This window comes from Micropterus salmoides, unplaced genomic scaffold, assembly GCF_014851395.1.
Source record: "Micropterus salmoides isolate LMB-PRFRI ecotype aquatic unplaced genomic scaffold, ASM1485139v1 Ms_hic_scaffold_3, whole genome shotgun sequence".
Taxonomy (NCBI): Eukaryota; Metazoa; Chordata; class Actinopteri; order Centrarchiformes; family Centrarchidae; genus Micropterus; species Micropterus salmoides.
In genome coordinates this window covers 26840135-26866461 of record NW_024042261.1, presented here as the reverse complement: position 1 = coordinate 26866461, position 26327 = coordinate 26840135, and the positions used below count along the sequence as shown (strand labels likewise).

At 39.7% G+C, this 26327-nt stretch overlaps 2 protein-coding genes and 1 pseudogene across 2 annotated transcripts; all 3 read left to right on the top strand.

Moving 5' to 3' along the window:
* Window positions 1-381: 381 nt before the first annotated feature.
* Window positions 382-4670, top strand: LOC119882978 (extracellular calcium-sensing receptor-like). The gene is made up of 7 exons (XM_038693402.1): window positions 382-661; window positions 749-1038; window positions 1343-1638; window positions 2580-2785; window positions 2927-3148; window positions 3414-3537; window positions 3623-4670. Exons 1-7 carry the CDS (start codon window positions 401-403, stop codon window positions 4525-4527), a joined length of 2304 nt encoding a protein of 767 aa, XP_038549330.1. The 5' UTR covers window positions 382-400; the 3' UTR covers window positions 4528-4670.
* A 1942-nt stretch (window positions 4671-6612) lies between these two features.
* On the top strand, window positions 6613-12518 carry LOC119882975 (annotated as a pseudogene).
* Window positions 12519-20468: 7950 nt separating this feature from the next.
* Window positions 20469-24756, top strand: LOC119882976 (extracellular calcium-sensing receptor-like). Its single transcript, XM_038693401.1, has 7 exons — window positions 20469-20756; window positions 20852-21141; window positions 21432-21727; window positions 22497-22702; window positions 22820-23041; window positions 23474-23597; window positions 23674-24756. Exons 1-7 carry the CDS (start codon window positions 20496-20498, stop codon window positions 24576-24578), a joined length of 2304 nt encoding a protein of 767 aa, XP_038549329.1. The 5' UTR covers window positions 20469-20495; the 3' UTR covers window positions 24579-24756.
* The last annotated feature ends 1571 nt before the right edge of the window (window positions 24757-26327 follow it).

Here is a 26327-nt window from a genome sequence, read left to right as displayed (position 1 = left end):
TGTTTACAACATGTTGCAAGTCTTTTGTGTAGGCTATTGAAAACTTAAAAAAAAGTTTGGTATAAAATACAAGTATTGTTTTCACAAAAATAGTTGAATGTGACTATATTACAAAAAAGCATTTTTGTATTTTTGAAAATATAGCTGTGTTTAAACCCATTTTGTAAATATTTAACATGAGAAAAACTACTGAGATGCAGGCTACAATTTTGGTGAATTTTGTACTGATATCAATCCCTGTGTTTTAAATTTTGGTGTCCAGTGTCCGGTAACCCTGTGGTGTCAGTTTCACTTTAGTGTGTTTTTGTTGAAATTGTTAATTGTCCTTATGTAAATTTAAAACAGTGAGTGTCTGTGTGTGTGCAGCATTGACTCCCGTGAACTGCGCTTCTCGCGCGCAATGGTCTTCGCCATAGAGGAGATTAACAACAACACAGAGCTGCTGCCAGGCATCAAGCTCGGTTATCAGATCCACGACTCGTGCGCCTCAGTGCCCGTGACGGTGCATGCCGCATTCCAGCTTTTAAATGGCATTGACCCCGTGTTTTACACCGGCGACAATTGCTCGCAATCTGGTATTGTGATGGCTGTCGTTGGTGAGTCTGGGTCTACGCCATCCATCAGCATGTCGCGCGTCATCGGGTCCTTTAACATTCCTCAAGTAAATATTTAGAATTTCTGACAAATTATTTGTATAAAGGTCTTTGCTGATTTTTTGTCATTCCCGTTCATCCATTTTCCCCTTTAGGTGAGCCACTATGCCACATGTGCATGCCTGTCCGATAAGCGACAGTACCCGAGTTTCTTCAGAACAATCCCTAGTGACCAGTTCCAGGCTGAAGCGCTGGCCAAGCTTGTAAAACACTTTGGCTGGACTTGGATAGGTGCTGTCCGCTCGGATTCGGACTACGGAAATAATGGCATGGCGTCTTTCCTGGACGCAGCACAGAAAGAGGGGATCTGTGTGGAATATTCTGAGTCTTTCTATCGGACCCACCCACGTAGCAGGATCCAGAGAGTGGCTGACGTTATCCGCAGGTTTCTACATCACTGATTGTGCTTTTGCTTCCTGTGCTAACACTGACCTTCTGCAAGCAAAACCACAGCAATGTTTTGTCATATTGAAAATTGATCTTTTTTTCCTATCACGTTTATTTGTTACATATTTATTAATGATACTGTTATAAAAACAGAATCAGTGAGACCAAAACTGTACATTCAACACACCAAAAAACTAAAGTATCTCTCATGTTTGTTTGTGTTAACTATCTTGATACATATTTAAAAACGTTAGTTTCATGTTTATACTGGTATAACATAATGCACTGTAATGTCTAACTAGGTCCACAGCTATGGTTGTTGTGGCATTTGCAGCCTCTGGAGACATGAGGATCCTGCTGGAGGAGCTGTCGCGTGAGCCTTCTCCACCTCGCCAGTGGATAGGCAGTGAGGCTTGGGTAACCGACACAGACATGCTGAGGTTCAGCTTCTGTGCTGGAGCCATCGGATTTGGCATTGAGAAATCTGTCATCCCAGGTCTGAGAGACTTCTTGCTTGATCTCACTCCCACTAAAGTGGCTGCCTCTCCAGTGCTTACTGAGTTCTGGGAGGGTGCATTCAACTGCAGGCTGGAAAAAAGTGAGTTGTGCTGATAACTCCTTAATATACAGTAGGTGATACTCACAGTGTGGAGCTTCCACACAGACAGATATGAGGTGGTAATAAGGTCCTTCTCTGATAATAATCTCACTCCATTATGTCTTAGGTCAAGTTAAGGCACTTTGCTGTCTTGGAGAATATTTTGTAAGAACTTGCCTTAAGTGGTTTTGACAATGCCAACACTTTAGCCTTAACACCAGCACACGGTATGGACAGTCTCCAGGACACCAAACTAAATATTAGTAGCAGTACACGTGTAAGTATCGATGCAGATCTAATAAGGTGTATGCTGACAGTTATGAGACATTTGTTTATTGTTGTTATTATTGTTTATTGCAGTTGAAATAGAACAAAAATAAAGCAAGGAAGAAAAATAACAATATCGGCAAAAAGTACATGCCTCTGTCTGTGTGTTTTTAGGTGCAGCCATAGACAAATGTGACTCAATTTCTGATGATTTAAGAAACTATATAAATCATGTCTGCTTTAAGATACCATGTAAAATAAGCATTTTTTATGTATATTATGATATAATGATATATGATCCACCTACGACATGTATATACTCCTGCATCCTTTGCACTCTGCTCACTGCACTATTTGTCAATATGTCTATATTTTGTTCATAGTGTGTATATTTGTGTTGTCTACACTGAAGTCTGTGTCTGATTTTATTTTATTTTTATTATTGTGTTTTTGTATTTTTGTATGAGTAAGCACATTGTGAGCAATGCACAATCCTGAGTCAAATTCCTCGTGTGTGTACACATACCTGGCAATAAAAGCTGATTCTGATTCTGATATAACAATCAGTTTCTGCAGGCCATATTTGAAATAAAAAAAGAAAGCAAGAAATGATAATATTGTAAAATCATTGCCTTGGTTAAAAAGCACCTGCCTCTGTCTCTGTGTGTTTTTAGGTACAGCCATTGACAAGAGTTTGTGTGATGGAACTGAAGACATACAGACGCTCCACACCCAGTACACTGACACATCTCAGCTCCGAATAACTAATATGGTGTACAAGGCTGTTTATGCAATAGCACATGCCATTCATAATGCTGTGTGTCAGGACACAAATTCTACAACTCAGTGTGACAGATTCATCAGGTTAGAGTCCAAACAGGTCAGTCAAAACGAAGAAGTGAACAGCCTAATGCCCATGCCTTATTTTTGCTATAATGTTGCTTTTATGAAATGAAAACTTAATTTTTTTCACATTATTTCCTTTCTCTCATTCACGGTCTTATTTTCTCCTTCCTCATAGGTGATTTCTCATCTGAAGAAAGTAAATTTTTCCCGAAATGGTTATTATGTGTCATTTGATGCCAATGGAGATCCTGTAGCCAGATACGAGCTGGTTAACTGGCAAAAAAGTGCGAGTGGCAGAATTGAGTTTGTGACAGTAGGGCACTACGATGCATCACTACCAGTGGGCCAGGAGTTCCGTATAAACAGGAACCTCACCTTGGTGGAGGGCCGAACACAGGTAAGCGTTTTTTATTCGCTGTATTTGTTCCTCCTGTGCATTCTGTCTGTGAAGAGCTCCACTCCTTATACAATTTCACTCTAAGAGGTGGGGGACAAAATCCACAGTCTGTTTAAATGCCATCCAAAGTTCAGCCAAGTATAATTACTGACAAAGACAATGACAAATTCAGCAGTCTGAGACAGAATGTGAACCTGTCTTAATCATAAGAGCTGCATAACACACCTAAATATGTGTGAGTGTGTGTGTTGTATCTATATGCCAGGTCCCTGTGTCAGTGTGCACTGACAGCTGTCCCCCAGGAACCCGTAAAGTGCTGCAGAAAGGAAAGCCCATCTGCTGTTATGATTGTTTACAGTGTCCTGAGGGAGAGATTAGCAATGCAACAGGTATTTTCTTTTGTAAAGTAGCCTACTGTGTATTTACAAAATAAAATACATGACTACTAAAAGCCCTTTTGATTCTTTTTTTCAGATTCCCCCTTTTGTTTCCCTTGCCCCAAGGAGTTCTGGCCTAATGAAGAGAGAGATACTTGTCTCTCAAAGCCTGTAGAGTTTCTGTCTTTCGATGAGGTCCTTGGAATGATCCTGGCTGCGTTCTCAGTTGGTGGTGCCTGCCTTGCCATTGTAACAGCAGCTGTCTTCTTTCGTCACAGGACATCTCCGATTGTCAGGGCCAACAACTCTGAGCTGAGCTTCCTGCTGCTCTTCTCCCTGACTCTATGTTTCTTATGTTCATTAACTTTCATTGGAGCACCCTCTGAGTGGTCCTGCATGCTGCGCCACACAGCGTTTGGGATCACCTTTGTCCTCTGCATTTCTTGCGTTCTTGGAAAAACTATAGTAGTGTTAATGGCCTTCAAAGCTACACTCCCAGGTAGTAAGGTCATGAAATGGTTTGGTCCTCCACAGCAAAGAATGACTGTAGTGTCATTCACGTTCATTCAAGTTTTAATATGTACTATTTGGTTGGTTGTTAGTCCTCCTTTTCCAATGAAAAATCTAACATTATACAAGGAGAGAATCATCCTGGAGTGTGCATTAGGCTCAGCTGTTGGGTTCTGGGCTGTGCTCGGTTACATAGGCCTACTGGCTGTCTTTTGCTTTGTGTTGGCTGTCCTAGCCCGGAAACTACCTGATAATTTTAATGAAGCCAAGCTCATCACCTTCAGCATGCTGATATTCTGTGCAGTCTGGATTACCTTTATCCCAGCATATGTCAGCTCTCCTGGGAAATTTACTGTGGCTGTGGAGATATTTGCCATTCTGGCCTCCAGTTTTGGACTAATACTGTGTATATTTGCTCCAAAGTGTTTCATCATATTGTTTCAGCCAGAGAAGAACACCAAGAAACATTTAATGAACAAACATCAATCCTAAGACTTCTGAATTTTGGAAATGGTTAAGATGGCAACATACACTATAGAGCTTGCTGTGCACATTCAACACAGTCTTAACCTAGTTAACTTAAATATTGACATGTACCAATTTTATTTTCTTGATTTATTTTCCAAATAACACCATGTGCTGAAAATATATAAAAAAGTGAATAAATAAAGTTAAAAATCACAACAAAAATGTGTGGTACTGAGTTTACAGCATTTTTTTATACAATTATTGCTATTTGAATATTATTTCAGTAACCCTAAACTATAATGGTGGGAATGCAAGTTTGATGCAGAATGTTTGAGCTCAGTTATTGCATATTAAGTAGTAATATTGCCAATGTTTTCAAACTCCTGTCCTACCATGTCACCAAATAAAAAACAGATTGTGACAGATTAGTAAGGTAGCTGCTTGTTTTGCAATAGAAAAATGTAAAAAAGTGATGCACAAACTTGGTCTGTTTGGGACTGTGAGCTTTACTTTATTGGAAGTGCTGAAGTTAACATTTGTGTGGTGAGATTTCGGCCTGATCACAAGTGTTTTCTGTTAGTTTTGATTTTCATTTCTTCCCCATAGTTTTTCACCTACTTGTCTCATCCAGTTCTGTGTTTGTAAGACGGTGTGACTGTATCAGCCAAGCAATAACGCAGGCTAATGCACAGAGTAGCTTTTCGTGGAAAAAATATTATGAATTTGAATAAAATGATGACATTAGTCTTGTAATAGTACGACTTTTTTCTCACATTTCAGAGAACAAAGATACCTATGTGGGATAGATTCTGAATGTGCAGAATGTTATGAACATGAGCAGAACACCTGCTGAAACACCGGAGCTATTTAAGTACTTTCCCAGAAGAAGAGATGCTCTCAAAACAGGACACAGGTTGCCCTTTCTGGCCATGCAAGTAAGTGGTGGACAGCTCTCACAGTCAACTGACCAGGGTGGATATAAGCTTTGTAAGAGTTATAATTGTTCTACACCATTTCATGCTGTTCAGTCATCAGTAAACAAACATCAAAAGCAATAGGCATGAGGAACCTGTTTGGATTAATACAAAAAATGTTTGTATCACGTGTGATTTCTTGACCTTTTGGGTAACCCTTTAACTGCACCAACATTCTCAATCTTTGTTGTTCCAACAGGGAGCCACAGCCAGCTCATGGTGGGCATTTGTTTGGTCTCTGTAAATAATGCCAAAAAGAGTACGGTCGAAAACTGCAATTAATAATAAAATTGAATTGAAAAACAATGCTTTGCTTCACTTGAAAGTTTCAAGTTTGTTTTACCTCGGATCACAGTGATGTCAGAGGGTCCTGGAGTCCACCTGCACTTCACCGTAGCCAGGTGAAAAGTTAAACCACAGGAGCTCAGCAAAAACAAGATTTATTTAGGGGTGATCAATTGCTCTTTTGTTGTACAAATAACCTTTCAAAATATAAATGTCATTTATATTTCACCATTGGGACAATTTAATGGTAATCTGTCTCAAAGACATGTTTAAACTACATTCAGTTAGAAACTCAAAGTATGGAAGCTGTGTTTGGCTTAGCATGCATCTTTTTCAAAATCAGATATACTATGTGAGGCTAAATTTTCAGTGCTTACAAAAGCTCAACTTTTGCTTAAAAATACAAGTGTGAATCAACCATTCTGCATTTATTAGGCTTAACTGTATTATGAGCTAAAACAATATGTCAGGATAGGACAATGATAATTTTGCAAGAGGACAAAAGAGGTAGGGATTGATTATGTTATATTTATAATTAAATAAATGCTGCCCAAAGAAAAACTTGGACTTGATGGTTTGAAGACTAGAGGGCTTTCTAGTCTTCAAACCACTTTACACTACACATGTCACATCTGCACTTACGCCACCAAGCACAGTGCCACCTGCTCATCAGAAAGAAACCAATTATTCGGAGCCAGTATTGAACCAGTGACCTTCTGATTTTACCCCTTCTACCCCTAAGCCCATTTGGGTATCTTATCTCTGAGGTATAGTAAACTGACGTACAGTAGAAGGAGGCAAGCTTTTGTTTGAAAATCTATATAAACCAGTGACAACACACATAAAGTATACCCACAAGCTACAGACACTTGAGGGATGGAGATCTCAGCTCTCTTTATTGGCCTGATCCTGTTTCTGAGTTTGTGTGAACTGAACTCATTTCTTGCCTTGAATGGTTCTGGAGGTGATCTGAAACCAAAGGCTGGGCCAAGAGATGATAGGACTGGTGCTGGAGTTAGAACTGAGGCAACATCTATAAAATGTAAACTCCAGGGTACCGTTCGTCTACCTGCATTCTCAATGGATGGGGACTACGTTATTGGGGGTGTTTTCTCCATACACCACTACATGCATACAGTGAAGCATAACTTCACCACCATGCCTGAGCCATTAAAGTGCACAGGGAGGTTAGTAAGTGGGAGAAGTGGGGGATATGAGGATGTTAGACAGTGTCAATATAAATGATTTGTATGATGTGCTTACATGATGTTGCAAAGATTTTGTGTATTAAAAACAAAAAAATCTACTTTTAACAGGATAAAAACAAATTGAGACTTTAGATTTAACTGACTTTTTAAAATCTGTTAATACACATATTAATAGACTGATATCTAATCCTGTTTTGAGGTAACTGTGTACATTCTATCAGTTATTGTCCATAAGTGGAGATCTCCTTTATTGTGTTTTCTGTTGAAATTATGAATTGTCCTTATCATATGTAAATTTGAACAATTAGTGTATGTGTGCAGCATTGACTCCCGTGAACTGCGCCTCTCACAAACAATGGTCTTCGCCATAGAGGAGATAAACAACAGCACGGAGCTGCTGCCAGGCATCAAGCTCGGTTATCAGATGCACGACTCGTGCGGCTCAGTGCCCGTGACGGTGCATGCCGCATTCCAGCTTTTAAATGGCATTGACCCTGTGTTTTACACCGGCGACAATTGCTCGCAATCTGGTATTGTGATGGCTGTCGTTGGTGAGTCTGGGTCTACGCCATCCATCAGCATGTCGCGCGTCATCGGTTCCTTTAACATTCCTCAAGTAGGCCTAAAATTCTGACCAATTATTAGTATAAAGGTCTCTGTTGAATTTTTGTTCTGCCCGTTAAATAATTTCCCCCCCTTTAGGTGAGCCACTTTGCCACTTGTGCATGCCTGTCCGATAAGCGACAGTACCCGAGTTTCTTCAGAACAATCCCTAGTGACCAGTTCCAGGCTGAAGCGCTGGCCAAGCTTGTAAAAACACTTTGGCTGGACTTGGATAGGTGCTGTCCGCTCGGATTCGGACTACGGAAATAATGGCATGGCGTCTTTCCTGGACGCAGCGCAGAAAGAGGGGATCTGTGTGGAATATTCTGAGTCTTTCTATCGGACCCACCCACGTAGCAGGATCCAGAGAGTGGCTGACGTTATCCGCAGGTTTCTACATCACTGATTGTGCTTTTGATTTTCACGCAAAAAAACCCAAAAATGTATATTCAAATAGAAGATTCATGATTGTCCTATTACCTTATAGTGTCAAATTCACTATTATCTCTTTCATATTTATTAATGATACTGTTATAAAAACAGAATCAGTGAGACCAATATACTGTACACTCAACACACCAAAGAACTAAAGTATCTCTCATGTTTATTTGTGTTAACTATCTTGATACATATTTAAAAACATCAGTGTCATGTTTATACTGGTATAACATAATGCACTGTAATATCTCTCCAGGTCCACAGCTATGGTTGTTGTGGCATTTGCAGCCTCTGGAGACCTGAGGATCCTGCTGGAGGAGCTGTTGCGGGAGCCTTCTCCACCTCGCCAGTGGATAGGCAGCGAGGCTTGGGTAACTGACCCAGACATGCTGAGGTTCAGCTTCTGCACTGGAGCCATTGGATTTGCCATTCAGAAATCTGTCATCCCGGGTCTGCGAGACTTCTTGCTTGATCTCACTCCCACTAAAGTGGCTGCCTCTCCAGTGCTTACTGAGTTCTGGGAGGATGCATTCAACTGCAGTCTGGGAAAAAGTGAGAATTGTTTTTAACATGTGGTATACTTACAGTTGGGTCCTTGTGGCTGTGTTATGTTGATTGTCTGTCTGGGTGGAGATTCCTCTGATAAAATGTCACCAGGTGCTTCAGGACCAGACCCAGAATTTCTATAGAGAGGGAAATCTATTGATATTAAACAAAGACATGTGGTGAACATAAGGTCCAACTCTGAATAATCTCACATCTCTTAGGTCAAGTTTATGCACTCTGCTGAACTTGATTTCAGTGGCTTCACAATAACACAAGTCCTGAACACAAGCACAGGATATATAGACAGTCTCCAGACCACAAAGCTAAATAATGATAAACATTTGTACTTACATGTATTACTGGCAGTATATGTGCAAGTATGTATGTAGGTCTAGGCTATGTCTGACAGTAATTTAAAATCTTTTGTGTATTTTAAATACATACAGGTCAAGTCAGATGGTGAATGACTAGTTGTGGACACCTTTTGTCTTTATTAAATGTGACTCATTTTCTGACGATTTAAGAAACTATATAAATCATGTCTGCTTTAAGATACCATGTAAAATAAGCATTTTTTATGTATATTATTATGATCCACCTACGACATGTACATACTCCTGCATCCTTTGCACTCTGCTCACTGCACTATTTGTCAATATGTCTATATTTTGTTCATAGTGTGTATATTTGTGTTGTCTACACTGAAGTCTGTGTCTGATTTTATTTTATTTTTATTATTGTGTTTTTGTATTTTTGTATGAGTAAGCACATTGTGAGCAATGCACAATCCTGAATCAAATTCCTCGTATGTGTACACATACCTGGCAATAAAAGCTGATTCTGATTCTGATATAACAATCAGTTTCTGCAGGCCATATTTGAAATAAAAAAAGAAAGCAAGAAATGATAATATTGTAAAATCATTGCCTTGGTTAAAAAGCACCTGTCTCTGTCTCTGTGTGTTTTTAGGTACAGCCATTGACAAGAGTTTGTGTGATGGAACTGAAGACATACAGACGCTTCAGAGCCCATACACTGACACATCTCAGCTCCGAATTTCTAACATGGTGTACAAGGCTGTTTATGCAATAGCACATGCCATTCATAATGCTGTGTGTCAGGACACAAATTCTACAACTCAATGTGACAAATTCACAAGGATAGACTTGAAACAGGTCAGTCAAAATGAATAAATGAACACCCCAATGCCCCTTCTTGCTATAAGGTAGGTTTTATTATTAATAGTCCATTATTTTTTTTCTGTCTTACTTTCCTTCATCCTCATAGGTGATTACTCAGCTGAAGAAAGTAAATTTTTCCCGAAATGGTTATGATGTGTCATTTGATGCCAACGGAGATCCTGTAGCCAGATATGAGCTGGTTAACTGGCAAAAAAGTGCGAGTGGCAGTATTGAGTTTGTGACAGTAGGACACTACGTTGCATCACTGCCGGTGGGCCAAGAGCTGCGTATCAGCAGGAACCTCATTTGGTTGGAGGGGCGAACACAGGTAAGGCAATCAATACAAGACAAGCAATAATTTAACATAGTAAAATGTCAAATTTGGTGATCTTAAAGCCTACAATGTGTAAACTGAAAGATTTTCTGTCGGTGTAACTGCTCCTCTTGTTCATACTGGCTGTGACGAGATCCCCTCCTAATACAATCCCAGTCCAAAAATATATTGCAAAATCCCAGTATTTTCATGAAATTCCCCATTTTGGATTTTTCAAGAAAGTGTTGCTTTGCTGAGCTGCGGCAGAGGGATAGTAACATAAAGAAGGAATTTGTACTAAAGGAACGTAAGTTTGTAAGACAACCACTTGAATTGTCTAACTCAGACTGCTGGAGCCTCATGAAGGGGAAACCCCTCATTTGAACAACTGTCCATCAGCAGTTTGAAATGGCTTTAGGAAGGGATTTCTTCACTGCCAGTATGAACAGGATGAATGGTTAGAGTTACTAATACCACTTTCAATACACATTTCTGGCATGTGAGTGTTTGAACAAATGTGAACCTTTCGTTTAACCCTAAGCGATGCCTCAGAGGAAAGGAAATCTAGACTGCACCTCCAACTTTTCAGGGAAGTAAACAACTTCTTTCGTTGTGCCTTGTTGTTCACAGACTCATGCCATGTGCAGTATCAGATCAGATCATGGTTCCTCACAGAATGATGGAAAACGACAATAGCTTGTTTTGCTGTCCCCAGAATTCTGGCACCTATAGTGTTAAACTGCTGTTACTACCAGTAACTTTGTGTCGGCAAAAATCCACCAGGACTTAAATCTTAGGGACTGCCACTTAACCATTTTCTCATACATTTAAGATTCAGCTCAAGAGAAAATGTCTTCATCCTGTCTCATCTTAAAATGCTCCTTTTTTCTCACCGCGCTGATCTTTATTTGGCTGAAAAAATCTGTACATGAGATAACAGTAAAATCCAAAAGAAAACATATAAATAATATCAGACATTTGTCTCAGTGATCAAATTGAGGTCACAGCAAAAGAGGTCAGGCCTTTCTTGTGTTTCAACTGTTTTTTTACAAACTGGATAGGACAATTTGTCTTAGATTGATTTATTATTTTGCTCTTTATTCCTCCTAAAGTGTTGGTTAGGAGAAAAAGATCAGAATTCAATAAGCTCCAAAAAAGAGATGATTTATTTCTGAGGTGACAAGACTATTGTGAGCAGCAAAGGTTTCCTCTGGGGCATGACACACCTGAATATGTGTGAGTTTGTTTGTATCTATGTGCCAGGTCCCTGTGTCAGTGTGCACTGACAGCTGTCCTCCAGGAACTCGTAAAGTGCTGCAGAAAGGAAAACCCATCTGCTGTTATGATTGTTTACCATGTCCGGAGGCAGAGATTAGCAATGCTACAGGTAATTTGTTTTTCAAATGCCTACCTACAACATAAAATGTATGACTACTGAACACCGTTTTGGATTTGTTTTCTCAGATTCCCCTGATTGCTTTCCTTGCCCTAAGGAGTTTTGGCCTAATGTAGAGGGAGACACTTGTCTCTCCAAGCCTGTAGAGTTTCTGTCTTTCGACGAGGTCCTTGGAATGATCCTGGCTGCATTCTCAGTTGGTGGTGCCTGCCTTGCCATTGTAACAGCGGCTGTCTTTTTTCGTAACAGGACATCTCCGATTGTCAGGGCCAACAACTCTGAGCTGAGCTTCCTGCTGCTCTTCTCCCTGACTCTATGTTTCTTATGTTCATTAACTTTCATTGGAGCACCCTCTGAGTGGTCCTGCATGCTGCGCCACACAGCGTTTGGGATCACCTTCGTCCTCTGTATTTCTTGTGTTCTTGGAAAAACTATAGTAGTGTTAATGGCCTTCAAAGCTACACTCCCAGGTAGTAAGGTCATGAAATGGTTTGGTCCTCCACAGCAAAGAATGACTGTAGTGTCATTCACGTTCATTCAAGTTTTAATATGTACTATTTGGTTGGTTGTTAGTCCTCCTTTTCCAAAGAAAAATCTAACCATATACAAAGAGAGAATCATCCTGGAGTGTGCATTAGGCTCAGCTATTGGGTTCTGGGCTGTGCTCGGTTACATAGGCCTACTGGCTGTCCTTTGCTTTGTGTTGGCTGTCCTAGCCCGGAAACTACCTGATAATTTTAACGAAGCCAAGCTCATCACCTTCAGCATGCTGATATTCTGTGCAGTCTGGATTACCTTTATCCCAGCATATGTCAGCTCTCCTGGGAAATTTACTGTGGCTGTGGAGATATTTGCCATTCTGGCCTCCAGTTTTGGACTAATACTGTGTATATTTGCTCCAAAGTGTTTCATCATATTGTTTAAGCCAGAGAAGAACACCAAGAAACATTTAATGAACAAATATTAACTCAATATTAAGACATCTGAAGTTTTGATGGCAATATACAGTGTAGAGCTTATGCTGTGCACATTAAACATAGTTTTCACAAAGTTTATTTCAAAGTTTAGTTCTTTCACCATAAGTATTTTCTTGATTTCAGAGTTGTTTTAAAAAAAATTCTTAATTTAAAAAAAATAAATAAATAATAATAATAATAAATTTCTTCTTTACAACAATGCGCTGTCCTGTTCTGTTTCAATAATTTTAGAAAATTATTACTATTTGAGTGATATCTATGTTTGACTAAAAAACAATTTAAATAGTTGCAAGTGTGATGCAGATTGAGAGAACTCAATTAGAGCATATTACATTTACATTTATTCATTTTAGCTGACGCTTTTATCCAAAGCAACTTACAATTTCTATATATGTCAGAGGTCTCACACCCCTGGAGCAACTAGGGGTTAAGTGTCTTGCTCAGGGACACATTGTTAGGCGTATTACAGTGGGAAATTGAATATTGGTCTCTCACACCAAAGGCATATGTCTAAGTCTCAACACCACCACCACCACCATTACATACAGTATAAACAAAAGAAAAGGTTATATTTTTTAAGTGTTTCACAACAATTTTTGCAAGCTCCTTTCATGTCACCAAAAGAATTTCCATAGGAATTGAACTGCAGCAATTAACTAAAATATGTGTAAGTAAAATATGAGAATGCACGATTGAATGTTCTTTTTATAAAATAACAATGATAATTCATTTTACTGATGTAATAGGTCTCAAAAGACAATTTTGCTCATTACACTGATGAAGGGTAATAGGGTGTAGAATCAGGTATTAATATAATACATTCCTACTGTAAAATGTGTCTGCTCCTCTGTAGAATATACAGTTATAACAATCTTTAATGGAATTGAAATGCCATGAGAGCATGAGGTTTCAACTTAATTTAAAGAGAAATTGTTAATGTGAGGGCAGTTCAACATGATGACAAAAATGTGACCCTACTGACAAAAATGCGACCCTACACTTTATAGTAAAGAGCAAAGGCAGGGGTCTACCGCAAGTGCTTATTTAAGACTTCTTGGATTCTCTTGGTGAGGTTACACATGGAAATGTATGTGTTTTTTTGCATTTATGTTGTCCTTTATGTTGATGTCCTTGGACTGTTTGTTATTTAATTTGTAGATGTAATCTACAACTTTTGTGTGCCTTTATTGTTTTATTTGTACTTCAATCAGGGCACCCTTGTAAAAAAGAGATTGCTCTCAATGTGCATTCAGACCAAACGCGAAATGAGGGTTTGGGGCGGTACGTTTACATACAAAGTCAATGCAAAGACGAGGAGGACCTGCTGCTGGCGACACAAAGGTATTTGCGCGAGTGTTGAGATTGTCTGGACTTCACCGATAGCTTTAAAGCATTGTTTGGAGAGGACCAGGCAGAGCGGAGGGAGAGGGTCTCTTTGGTCGACAGACAGCTGCTGAGCTACAGGCAGTTTTTGAGGACAGAGCCGGGGCAGTGCTGCAGTTGTTGGACATATAAACACCTAAACCTTTACCTGCGGGAAGAGCTCAGAGTTAAAAGCTTGTATTAAATTATCTTTTAACTTAAATTTTTTGGATTGAAATGTTGATTTATCTTCACTTGTGCTACTCACCAGTGAGCTGCCGTGTTTTTCCAGTTCCACTGTTAGCATCAGTAGGCACCCAGAGATCTGTGGGACTACTACTTCATATTTGTATTAAAACCAGACTAAACTGGACATTGCTTGGAGAAAACAAAAGCGAGGACCAAAGGATGCTTTGAGCTTGACTTTGAATAGTCTCTGATCATGTGATTATGATACAACAACATGGATGCCTCAACTACTGGTAAGGAGCCTGGTGCGTCATGGCAGAAAACCAGCAGCAGTGCTTCATGTGTGTGGAAATACTTCACTAAAGATGAAACAGGTACTACTGTCACTTGCAAAATATGCAAGTCCGTCCTGCAATATAAAAGTGTCATGCACATTCATCTGAAAATGCATCCGCTAATGATAGCTGAGGAAAAATCCAAATTCCCTCGACAGCAGTCAGTTAGTGGCTTCACTAAATGCCCTGCTATCCTCTGTAAAACAAGCCCTTTTTTTCAGACAGAGAAAAGACGGCTGAAAATCACCAATTTGCTGGTGAATTTCATAGTCAAAGATATAAGACCTTTAGCTGCAGTACATGGAGAAATCTGCAGAGAACTAAGTACTGCGTTATTTTTAACCTTGCTACATTGTCCCATCTTACAGCACACTGGAATACTATTAAACACCAATAGGACAGCCTGCAGGAAAATATGGTGAAGGAAATGAAAGACCAGAGTGTGTCGCTAACAACTGACCTGTGGACATTTCGGTAACTGCTCACTACATCACTGACACATGGGCGAATGCCCTAAGAATTCGACCAGTGCAACGAAGTCTTTGTTTCGCTTGAAGCTACACACGCGAAGTGCCGCGACATCGATTTTTCCCTCGTTTAACAGCAACTTTACTTGTTTTTATTTTCTTTCTTTTCATTTGTTAAAAGTTATCAGTCCGTTGAGTTACACTAGTTAATTCAAGAACGACCCAGTTCTTTTTAAGCTCTATACGTCGAGCTAAGCCCACGGAGGTCGGACGACGCCACGTGGCTCGCCAGCAACCACAAAGGACGACTTAAACCTGACCCGAGACAGGGTCGGGAAGGCCCCCACTGCAAGTTTCTTCCATAAGCCTTCCAGAGACGGACCCCGGAGAAATTCCCTGGCAGAGAAAGCGACTGGCTTTAAGTTGTCCTAACCGAGAACGCACGGACTCTGCCAGTGTGAAGCCGTTTACCATCAACCTGGCGGGAAGAAACGCAAGCAGTAAGACCAAAACCCGACATTCTGTGGTCAGTGATGTCCAATAGTTGCTAATCCATTTTTCTTTAGTCCAGCATATGGAATCTTTATACCCCTAGACAAATTTAACCGAGTTATCATCTAATTGCATTCGTTAGTTGCCGTATGAGTCAAATGCTTCCCACAATTGAACTTCCATTCTCATTGTTTAGCCATTGCTTGTTTTCCCTGATGTATTTAACCACCTTTTTTCACCTTAGTTAGTTAATAAATTCACTGTAACCAAGGAATTGTGTGTGTTGCCTATTTCCACGTCCCTGCCAAGAGAATTGACCCTTTAGATATGAGACTGACTGACTGATTTAAGATAATTGAGCGATTATTAACTAACTGATCACTGGTGAATAATTGTATAATTATTAAAAGCTACCTAGAGGAGACTCTAGGAGAAAAACAACTCCGGTGGTGCCCCTTCTTTTTCTAAACGAGAGTTTTTGATGGATTAATGTATTTTTGAATATTAAAATTCATAATTGGGTATTAATTCTCATAAATTTATTAAAATAGCTAGTTTAGACATGCTGCAATATTTTGTCTGATTGCTTGATTTCCATTGGTCTAGTATCACTGTCACAAAATATAATGGAAAACTCCTCTGAATCAATATTTTCACTGTAGGAGGCCTTTCAGTTTATTTTATTTTATGTCAAAGTAAGATAAGGTATTAATTTTTCAAAATTATATTGCTACTGATGAACTATATTCAGTTGGTACCTCAAGGTGTAGCAGTTATATTTGTATACACACAAACAACCTATTAAAGTGTGCAAAAACAAAAAAAGAAAAGTGGGTAGGACCAAACTAGGAAGATGTCTAGTGTTGACAACTCTACAAGAGAACAAAAGAGACAGGGATACATAATTGACATTATTTTGTACATAAAGCCCCTAGAAAGACGACTGGGTAAGGGCAGGCTCTCTCTCTGTATACTAAGCTGACGTACAGTAGAAGGGGGGAAGCTTTTGTTTGAAAATCTATATAAACTAGAGAATCTATAGAGATTCTTATAAAGATACAATTAGTGAGACCATTACCTTACCTTCAACACACAAAAAAGTATATTTCATGTTTCATGTTCATGTTTGTTTGTGTTAACGATCTTCATACGTCTTTGTATAATAATGCACTGTAATGTCTCTCCAGGTCCACAGCTATAGTTGTTGTGGCATTTGTATCTTATGGAGACATAAGAATCCTGCTGGAGGAGCTGTCGCGGGAGCCTTCTCCACCTCGGCAGTGGATAGGCAGTGAGTCTTGGGTAACAAACCAAGACATGCTGAGGTTCAGCTTCTGTGCTGGTGCCATCGGAATTGGCATTCAGAAATCTGTCATCCCAGGTCTGAGAGATTTCTTTGCTGGATCTCTCTCCCACTAAAGTGGCTGCTTCTCCAGTGCTTACTGAGTTCTGGGAGGATGCATTCAACTGCAGGTTGAAAAAAAGTGAGAAGGTTTAGCAGATTTTCAATATAGTTGATGATCACATTCTGGTCCCTGGTTGTGTTTTTTTTTTTCTGAGTGGGGATTCCTGCGTTAAAAAGACCACAGCTGCTTAAAGATAAAGCACCAGATTTACAGATGTGCATATGCGCGGTTTTATAAGTCCGAATATTTTTTTGGCTTACGCCATTTTTGGGCGTACATACACTTTTAGTGAGGATTCTATGCACAGTTTTATAAATGAGACCCCTGGACTTTAATAGTTCCTGTGTTTCAGCAGGTTTTCTGCTCATGTTCAAAACTTTCTACACACTCAGAATCTCTCGCACAATGTTCTCCGGCATAAATGCACACATGTTAACTTCAGCACCTCTGATAAAGTGCAGCTCACGGCCCCAAACAGAGCAATGCTGCGTCTCAGTTTTTAGAAGTTTATATTGCAAAACCCTACCACTTACGTAACCACTCGTCAAAACTGTCTGGACTCATAGCGTGAGGTGCACCTCGCGAGGTTGCGAGCACCACTCGCTTGCTCAAAAGGAAAAAATAAACTCAAAAACCCACAACACACCCCCTGTCACCTCCATGCCTGTGGCGTCGTGACAGGTAGTGGTTTCGCCTATTGATTTACTGAGCCCCCAGACGGTACCTAGATGAGACATAAGAGAGTTGTATGTAGGTTGAATAGGAAGGGAGGAGGGGATGAAGGGATGAAGGGGTGAGGGGGAGAGGGATGAAGGGATGAGTGGGTAAAGGGAGGAGTGGATGAAGGGAAGGGAAAGGGAGGGTGGGTTGAGCAAACAGAGACAGAGGAGGCTGTCTGAATATCACGGGTATAGATAGACTTGGGGATATATGGTGATATCTGCTTTGGAAAGCCAAAGGGCCTATCATGAATCCCTCTTTCACTTCTTTAGCTAATAAAGAGTCGACTGTGTGGGGTTCTGTGAGAGCAGACTGGAGGTTGTGGCAGGCGTGCATAGTGTCTGGGAGGACTTCTATACCTGGATGGAAACCGTGTGTGAAACCGTTGATGAGAAAGTTAACAAACTGTCAATCGGTCTATCTAGAGCTTGATCTTGCTTGCTGAGGGGATGAGGCCTGAGAGCCGCGGGAAGTCGGGATCAGTGCTTGAAGTGGGCCGGAACGCACCAGTACACAGTACCGGCACCTCGACATTTAACTTCTCCCAAGCTGCCGGTACACTCCTCTGACCTCTCCATATCAGGTTCTCTGGGTGCTACGTGACGCTCACCTGTTCCCGTTCTCGCCTGCCTGCTAACCTCTGTAGGGCAGAGAGACAAGGGAGAAGTGGCACAGTATGGTTCATGGCGTATATGTGGTACCAGAACACCTTAGGCCAGAGGTCGATGAGGAATTTTGTGGTAATTTCATCAGATCTGCAGTTGTATGTCTTGGGCTTCTATAGCAGCAGATGGGAAGAGCTGAAGCACGTGGCTAGGCAGAAGGACATATAGGCTACCTTGTGTGTTGCCATTATAACCTGGAAAAGAAATGAAAAATGGATATGTGGACAGATGAATATGATCTGTAAAAAAACTAACTTACTGACATGCCAAGAAAAGAAACATGAAATTTGGTATAGTTATACTCAGTGGGGTTAATGGGCCCCCTCAGTTGTTTTGTTTTACATCTTGGATGTTTTCTGACTTTGTGGTAGGATTTTCTAACATTTGGTTCGAACAGTGCCATCATCATGTTAATAGTGAAACTAGGAAACTTTCTTAAATACTATGCTACACACAAGTGGAACTATCTTACAATCTTAATCTCTCTTAATGGACTTAAAAAATTAGACAAGCTAATCCCTTTTAATCAATTTAAATCTACGTAGTAACCTCTCTGGTTGGAAGTTTCAAGTCTGTTTCACCTTTGATCACACTCATCATCACTAATTGAACCTTTAAACACACCCAACAGTGATGTCACAGGGTCATGGAGTCCATTTGCACTTCACCATAGCCAGGTGAAAAGTTAAACCACTAGAGCTCAGCAAAAACAAGATTTTCAGGGGGTGTTAAGTAGTTGTAGAACAAATTAACCTTTCAAAATGTAATCACATTCAGTCACACACCATTAATTTCAGGCTGTTTTGCCTGATTGTCACTGTCATAAAATATAAATCTCCAACGAATTTGTTTCTCACTTTAGAATGCCTATTTATTGATGTCATAGTAAGAAAAGGTCTTCATTTTTTAAAATAATAGTGCTACTGATAAACTACTTTCAGTTGGTACCTCAAGGCGTAGCAGCTGTGTTTGGCTTAGTTTAACAGTAACAGTACTTAAAAAAAAAAAATTCAAATACACCACGTTAGGCTAAATACTTAATGCTTCTTCTAAGGAAACTCACTGGACAGCATTAGTATAGATTTTAGTGGAAATTATTTTCACAACAGGGCATTTTAGTGAAGACGGGCAAAAATGGAGAAATTTAGAAACGAAGACTCCTGTCTTACATTCAGTAAAAGTCCCAGCTTGTTATTGATCCATGCAAAAGAAATCTGTTCTGATTCTTCATCTGCTTTACTTTATTCTTTCGCCAAATCTTCTGTAACTATGGAATAGACCATCTGCTTCATGTTTACACTGGCATGCGCATGCCAAGTGTACATGAACGGCCATCAGATGTGCATTTTCAGTCATTTTAATGTATACAAAGATCAACACTAAAACGCAGCTAAAACACTGGTGTGGACAGAGATCGTATTTGTTGTTGAATTCTAAAACGGAGTAGTGTGGATGGGCCCTTAGACAAAGACCACTGGGAACGGGCTTTCTCTGATGTATACTAAGCTGACGTACAGTAGAAGGAGGGAAGCTTTTGTTTAGAAATCTATATAAACTAGAGAAGACACACTTACGGCATACCCACATACAGACACTTGAGAGATGGAGATCTCAGCTCTCTTTATTGGCCTGATCCTGTCTCTGGGTTTGTGTGAGCTGAACTCATTTCTTGCCTTGAATGGTTCTGGAGATGGTCTGAAGCAAAAAGCTGGGCTAATAAATGACAGGACTGTTGCTGGAGTTACAACTGAGGCCACATCTGTGAATTGTAAACTCCAGGGTACCGTTCGTCTGCCTGCATTCTCAATGGATGGTGACTACGTTATTGGTGGTGTTTTCTCTATACACAACTACATGCATACAGCGAAGCATAACTTCACCACCATGCCTGAGCCATTAAAGTGCAAAGGAAGGTTAGTAAGAGGAAGAAGTGGGGCATAAGAGGATGTTGGACTGTGTAGGGAAAGAAAAGTTTTGCTTTGTAAAATGTGCTTACAATTGTGTTATAGAGCTTTTGTGCCGTATTTAGAGCTAAAATATATATTTCTTTACATTAAGTGTCAAATAAGTATTTAGCCAAATTAATTGCAGATGATGTTCACAAAATTAGCAGTATGACTATATGACATTTTTTTTTAAAAACTGAAAATATAGGTGTGTTTAACAACTGACCTATAGCTTTTAATAGAATAAAAATAAATTATGACCTTATATGTAGTTGACTTTTACTCATGCCCGAAGTTTGGGCTGATATATAATCATGTGTTTTGAATTTTGGTGGTCGGGCAATTCTTTGATGTATATACCACATTTGGTTCACAGATGCAGTGCAACTTGTCCATAAATATAAATTGTTCTTATCATATGTAATTTTGATCTGTGAGTGTCTGTATGTGTGCAGCATTGACTCCCGTGAACTGCGCTTCTCGCGAACAATGGTCTTCGCCATCGAGGAGATAAACAACAGCACGGAGCTGCTGCCAGGCATCAGGCTCGGTTATCAGATCCACGACTCGTGCGGCTCAGTGCCCGTGGCGTTGCATGCGGCATTCCAGCTTTCAAATGGCATTGACCCTGTGTTTTACACCGGCAACAATTGCTTGCAATCCGGTATGGTGATGGCTGTCGTTGGTGAGTCTGGGTCTACGCCATCGATCAGCATGTCGCGTGTCATCGGTTCCTTTAACATTCCTCAAGTAAATATTTTGAATTTCTGACAAATTATGTGTTTAATATCGGACAGTGCTTAATTTTTGTTCTTCCCACAAATAATTACTGTTTTTTCCTTTAGGTGAGCCACTTTGCCACTTGTGCATGCCTGTCCGATAAGCGACAGTACCCGAGTTTCTTCAGAACAATCCCTAGTGACCAGTTCCAGGCTGAAGCGCTGGCCAAGCTTGTAAAACACTTTGGCTGGACTTGGATAGGTGCTGTCCGCTCAGATTCAGACTATGGAAATAATGGCATGGCGTCTTTCCTGGACGCAGCGCAGAAAGAGGGGATCTGTGTGGAATACTCTGAATCTTTCTATCGGACCCACCCACGTAGCAGGATCCAGAGAGTGGCTGACGTTATCCGCAGGTTTCTACATCACTACAGGCACTTGTGCTTTTGTTCACAATTATCTTTTATAAGATAAAAGAGTGTTTTTATTTGGGTGGCAAGTTGGAAATGTATCTTTTTTTCATCAGGTTTATTTATGTGATATGTATTAATGATATTGTTATAAAGATGAAATACCTTACATTCAACACCCAAAAACTAAATCTATCTCATGTTTGTGTTAACTATCTTGATATGTATTTAAAAACAGTAATTGTATGTGTAGTATATTACACACACTAGTATAATACACTGTATTGCCTCTCCAGGTCCACAGCTATGGTTGTTGTGGCATTTGTAGCCTCTGGAGACATAAGAATCCTGTTGGAGGAGCTGTCGCGGGAGCCTTCTCCACCTCGCCAGTGGATAGGCAGTGAGTCCTGGGTAACAAACCCAGACATGCTGAGGTTCAGCTTCTGTGCTGGAGCCATTGGATTTGCCATTCAGAAATCTGTCATCCCAGGTCTGAGAGAGTTCTTGCTTGATCTCTCTCCCATCAAAGTGGCTGCCTCTCCAGTGCTTACTGAGTTCTGGGAGGATGCATTCAACTGCAGGCTGGAAAAAAGTGAGAAACTCAGTTGGGTTTTCATATATGTGATACTCACTGTTTGGTCCCCTTTAGTTGTGTTGCTTTTTTTATTGGAGGCTCCTTTGTTAAAAAGTCCACAGCTACATTAAGACAAAACACCAGGCTTCTAATGATAGATGAACAAAGGCTCATATAAGACATAAAGTGCATCTCTGTGAATAATTTCACTTGATAATCCTTAATAATCCTTCAGGTCAAGTTTAGGCACTCCGCTGTCATGAAAATGTTGCATGAACTTGACTTCAGTGGTTTTAACAATGCCAACACTGAAGGCTGAACACAAGCACACATTATTTAGACAGTCTCCAGGCCACCAAGCACATCAATGATAAAAAAAATAGTACATTCTAGCATGTACTGGTAGCAGTATAAATGTAGGTCTAATAAGGCTATTATATTGACAGCTATAGATTTATTTATTTTAAACACATTAAAACAGATCAAGTGAGTTAAAGGAAAAGTTGGGGACACAAGTTGCGTTTCATAAATGTGTGTAATAGTCCGATGAGCGATTTGTGTTAACATTAATTGGTATACATAAATAATAAATCAATAAAGATAATAAACACGTAAGAAGAATGTAGATATATAAGGCACATTTGGCAGTTGAAAACGTTTATAAATGTGAGTAATTGTCTGGTATAAACAATAAATTAATAAAAATAAAAAATGTTTAAGAAACAGAATAATGTAAAATCATTGTCAAGGTTAACAAGCACCTGCCTCTGTCTCTGTATGTTTTTAGGTGAAGCCCTAGGCAAGAGTGTGTGTGATGGAACTGAAGACATACAGACACTCCAGAGCCAGTACACTGACACATCTCAGCTCCGAATCACAAACATGGTGTACAAGGCTGTTTATGCAATAGCACATGCCATTCACAATGCAGCGTGTCAGGACACAAATTCTACGACTCAGTGTAACAAATTTATCAGGATAGAGCCCAAACAGGTTAGGTGAAATTACCTATTACCTTTTTTTTGCTATAATGTCAAATTAAATTTTTATTTAGTTTTACATTATTTTTATTTATTTCCCCCACTGTCTTATTTTAATTAATCCTGACAGGTTCTTATACAGCTGAGGAAGGTAAATTTTTCCCGAAATGGTTATGATGTGTCATTTGATGCCAGTGGGGATCCTGTGGCAAGATATGAGCTGGTTAACTGGCAAAAAAATGAGAGTGGCAGAATTGAGTTTGTGACAGTAGGACACTACGATGCATCATTGCCAGTGGGCCAGGAGTTCCGTATCAACAGGAACCTCACCTGGGTGGAGGGCCGAACACAAGTAAGGACCCCAAAAGGAATAATTTAACTTTACATTTGGACAAATTTGGTGATCTTAAATGTGTATCAAAAGAGTTTCTGGCCACTATAATTGTTCCTCCTGTCCATACTGGCTGTCTTAATACATATACATATGTAACTGTACAATGACAACTGAGACTGTTGAAGTTTTTGTATGCATTTGTATGCAAAACGATTACCGTGGAGTTTTTACCCCAGCGTTTACACTGAAATGGCTTTGGAAAGGGTTCCCTTCCTGGACAATATGAACAAGAGCAATAGTTAAAGTGAGTAATAACACTTTGAATACACAGATTGACATGTGAGTATTGTTTTAAGACAGATTTAAAAAAAAATGTGAACCTGTGTTCTACTTCTAAGGGCTGCGTAGCACACCTGAATATGTGTGAGTTTGTTTGTATCTATGTGCCAGGTGCCTGTGTCAGTGTGCACTGATAGCTGTCCTCCAGGAACTCGAAAAGTGCTGCAGAAAGGAAAACCCATCTGCTGTAATGATTGTATACCGTGTCCTGAAGGAGAGATTAGTAATGCTACAGGTAATTTTTTTCCTAATGTATATATACAACATCAAATTTAAAACTGCTAAAAAGCCTTTTTGATTTTTTTTCTCAGATTCCCCTGATTGCTTCTCTTGCTCCAAGGACTTTTGGCCTAATGCAGAACGAGACACCTGTCTTTCCAAGCCTGTAGAGTTTCTGTCTTTCGACGAGGTCCTAGGAATGATCCTGGCTGTGTTCTCAGTTGGTGGTGCCTGCCTTGCCATTGTAACAGCAGCTGTCTTCTTTCGTCACAGGACATCTCCGATTGTCAGGGCCAACAACTCTGAGCTGAGCTTCCTGCTGCTCTTCTCCCTGACTCTATGTTTCTTATGTTCATTAACTTTCATTGGAGCACCCTCTGAGTGGTCCTGCATGCTGCGCCACACAGCGTTTGGGATCACCTTCGTCCTCTGTATCTCTTGTGTTCTTGGAAAAACTATAGTAGTGTTAATGGCCTTCAAAGCTACACTCCCAGGTAGTAAGGTCATGAAATGGTTTGGTCCTCCACAGCAAAGAATGACTGTAGTGTCATTCACGTTCATTCAAGTTTTAATATGTACTATTTGGTTGGTTGTTAGTCCTCCTTTTCCAATGAAAAATCTAACATTATACAAGGAGAGAATCATCCTGGAGTGTGCATTAGGCTCAGCTATTGGGTTCTGGGCTGTGCTCGGTTACATAAGCCTACTGGCTGTCCTTTGCTTTGTGTTGGCTGTCCTAGCCCGGAAACTACCTGATAATTTTAATGAAGCCAAGCTCATCACCTTCAGCATGCTGATATTCTGTGCAGTCTGGATTACTTTTATCCCAGCATATGTCAGCTCTCCTGGGAAATTTACTGTGGCTGTAGAAATATTTGCCATTCTGGCCTCCAGTTTTGGACTAATACTGTGTATATTTGCTCCAAAGTGTTTCATCATATTGTTTCAGCCAGAGAAGAACACCAAGAAACATTTAATGTACAAAAACCAATCCTAAAACATCTGAAGTTTTGAAATAGTTTAGATGGCAATACATAGCATAAAGCTTATGCTGTGCACATTTAACAGTCTTCAGAAAGTTGGGTTAAATATTTCCAAGGTTTTTCATGTTAATCATTTGCTGAATTTTAGTGTAGTTTTTATAATGTAATTTTAATGTTATTGTTTTATTTTACAATATTTTTATCATGTTCTAATTAAATTCTAAATCAATTATAATGATGCATTGTGCTGTGTTCTGATATTTGAATAATATTTATGTTTGACTAAAAAACTATTTAAAGTTTGATGCAGACTGAGGGAACTCAGAGCATATTACATACAGTATAAACAAAAGAAAGGCTGGTTATATTTATGTAAATGTTTTTGTAACAATGTTTGCAAGCTCCTATCAAGACACCAACATTAATTGAAGAGAATTGTTTATGTGAGGGCAGGCCAACATGATGGTAGACCAGCAAAAGTGTGACCCTATACCTATAGTAAAGAGCAAAGGCAAGGGTCTGTGTCAAGTGCTTATGCGAGACTTCTTGGGATTCTCTGGGTGGGGTCCTGAAGACTGTGCTGCCTGGGGATTCAATATTTCTAATGGGGGACTTCAATGCTCACATGGGAGAATGGCGGAGAAACCTGGAGGATCTATGACTGGGGAGAATAACGTGCCAAATCTGAACAGATTTGGTGTCTTGTAATCGGACTTCTGTGCTAGTCAAAGATTGTCCATAACAAACATCATGTTTAAGCATAAGTTTGTTCCTTTATATTCCTGGTACCAGTACACCAGGCCAAAATTAATGAATTTTGTAGTCATTTCATCAGCTCTGCATATGTATGTCTTTGATCTGGTGCACTATAACAGCAGACAGGAAAAGCTGAAGGACATGGCTAGGCAGAAGGACATAAGAAGAAAAAAAACTAATATTTTTTGACATTTGAAATTAATATTTGATGACATTTGGTATAGTTATACACAGTGGGGTTAATGGGCCCCCTGAATTCTTTTGTTTTACATCTTGACAGTGATGTTTTGATAAGTGATGTTTTATGACTTTGTTGAACTTCATATGCCTGTTCTTTAATATAAATAAGAAGAAGTAACCTTCTCAAAGTTTCAGAAAATTGTGTCTTCATGAAATGTGAATTCTTCACCTTTCACTCTTTAAACTGCATTCTGAATCTTTGTCGTTCCATCAGGGAGCCACAGCCAGTTCATTCCATTGTATATCTGTAAGGCATGGCCATTTACATCAAATGACACTTGATCCCGACTTTAGGTGAGAGAAATTAAACAACATAAGGAATGTAACAGACGCCATCCAAATATATACCCGATCACCTATAGCTATCAATTATTTTTTGGTTCTATTATTATAAAGTATTCTTCAGCTTTCCCAAAATTACCCAACTTGTTCTCACTCTCAAGTAATCACACATGAACGTTTGGTCAAGACCCCTTGTCATCACTTTTTAACCCACCTGGTACCCCTTTAGCATAATTTTTTAACACTGCAAACATTATATGACAGATCAATATCTGGTTAATTAGTATAAAGAGTGACAAAGTTCACAAAAATAGGACTGGTGGATAAACAAACTGAGAACTTTCACTCTTGAGAGCAGTGTTTGTTTCCGGTGTGAAACTAAGTCAACACAGATTTCTTTTTAAGTGAAGATAAGCTATGTAACGTAAGTAAACTACTGGTATACCTAAGTACAGGTATTACTTCAGGTACGTAATTTATGTAAC

Bases quoted from the DNA above. Each gene is read 5' to 3' on its own strand.
- LOC119882978 (XM_038693402.1), top strand. From the start codon at position 401: ATGGTCTTCGCCATAGAGGAGATTAACAACAACACAGAGCTGCTGCCA. The intron at 662-748 runs GTAAATATTTAG...TTTCCCCTTTAG, and splicing joins GGTCCTTTAACATTCCTCAA to GTGAGCCACTATGCCACATG. The intron at 1,639-2,579 runs GTGAGTTGTGCT...GTGTGTTTTTAG, and splicing joins CAACTGCAGGCTGGAAAAAA to GTACAGCCATTGACAAGAGT.
- LOC119882976 (XM_038693401.1), top strand. From the start codon at position 20,496: ATGGTCTTCGCCATCGAGGAGATAAACAACAGCACGGAGCTGCTGCCA. The intron at 22,703-22,819 runs GTTAGGTGAAAT...TAATCCTGACAG, and splicing joins TCAGGATAGAGCCCAAACAG to GTTCTTATACAGCTGAGGAA. The intron at 23,042-23,473 runs GTAAGGACCCCA...TCTATGTGCCAG, and splicing joins GGGTGGAGGGCCGAACACAA to GTGCCTGTGTCAGTGTGCAC.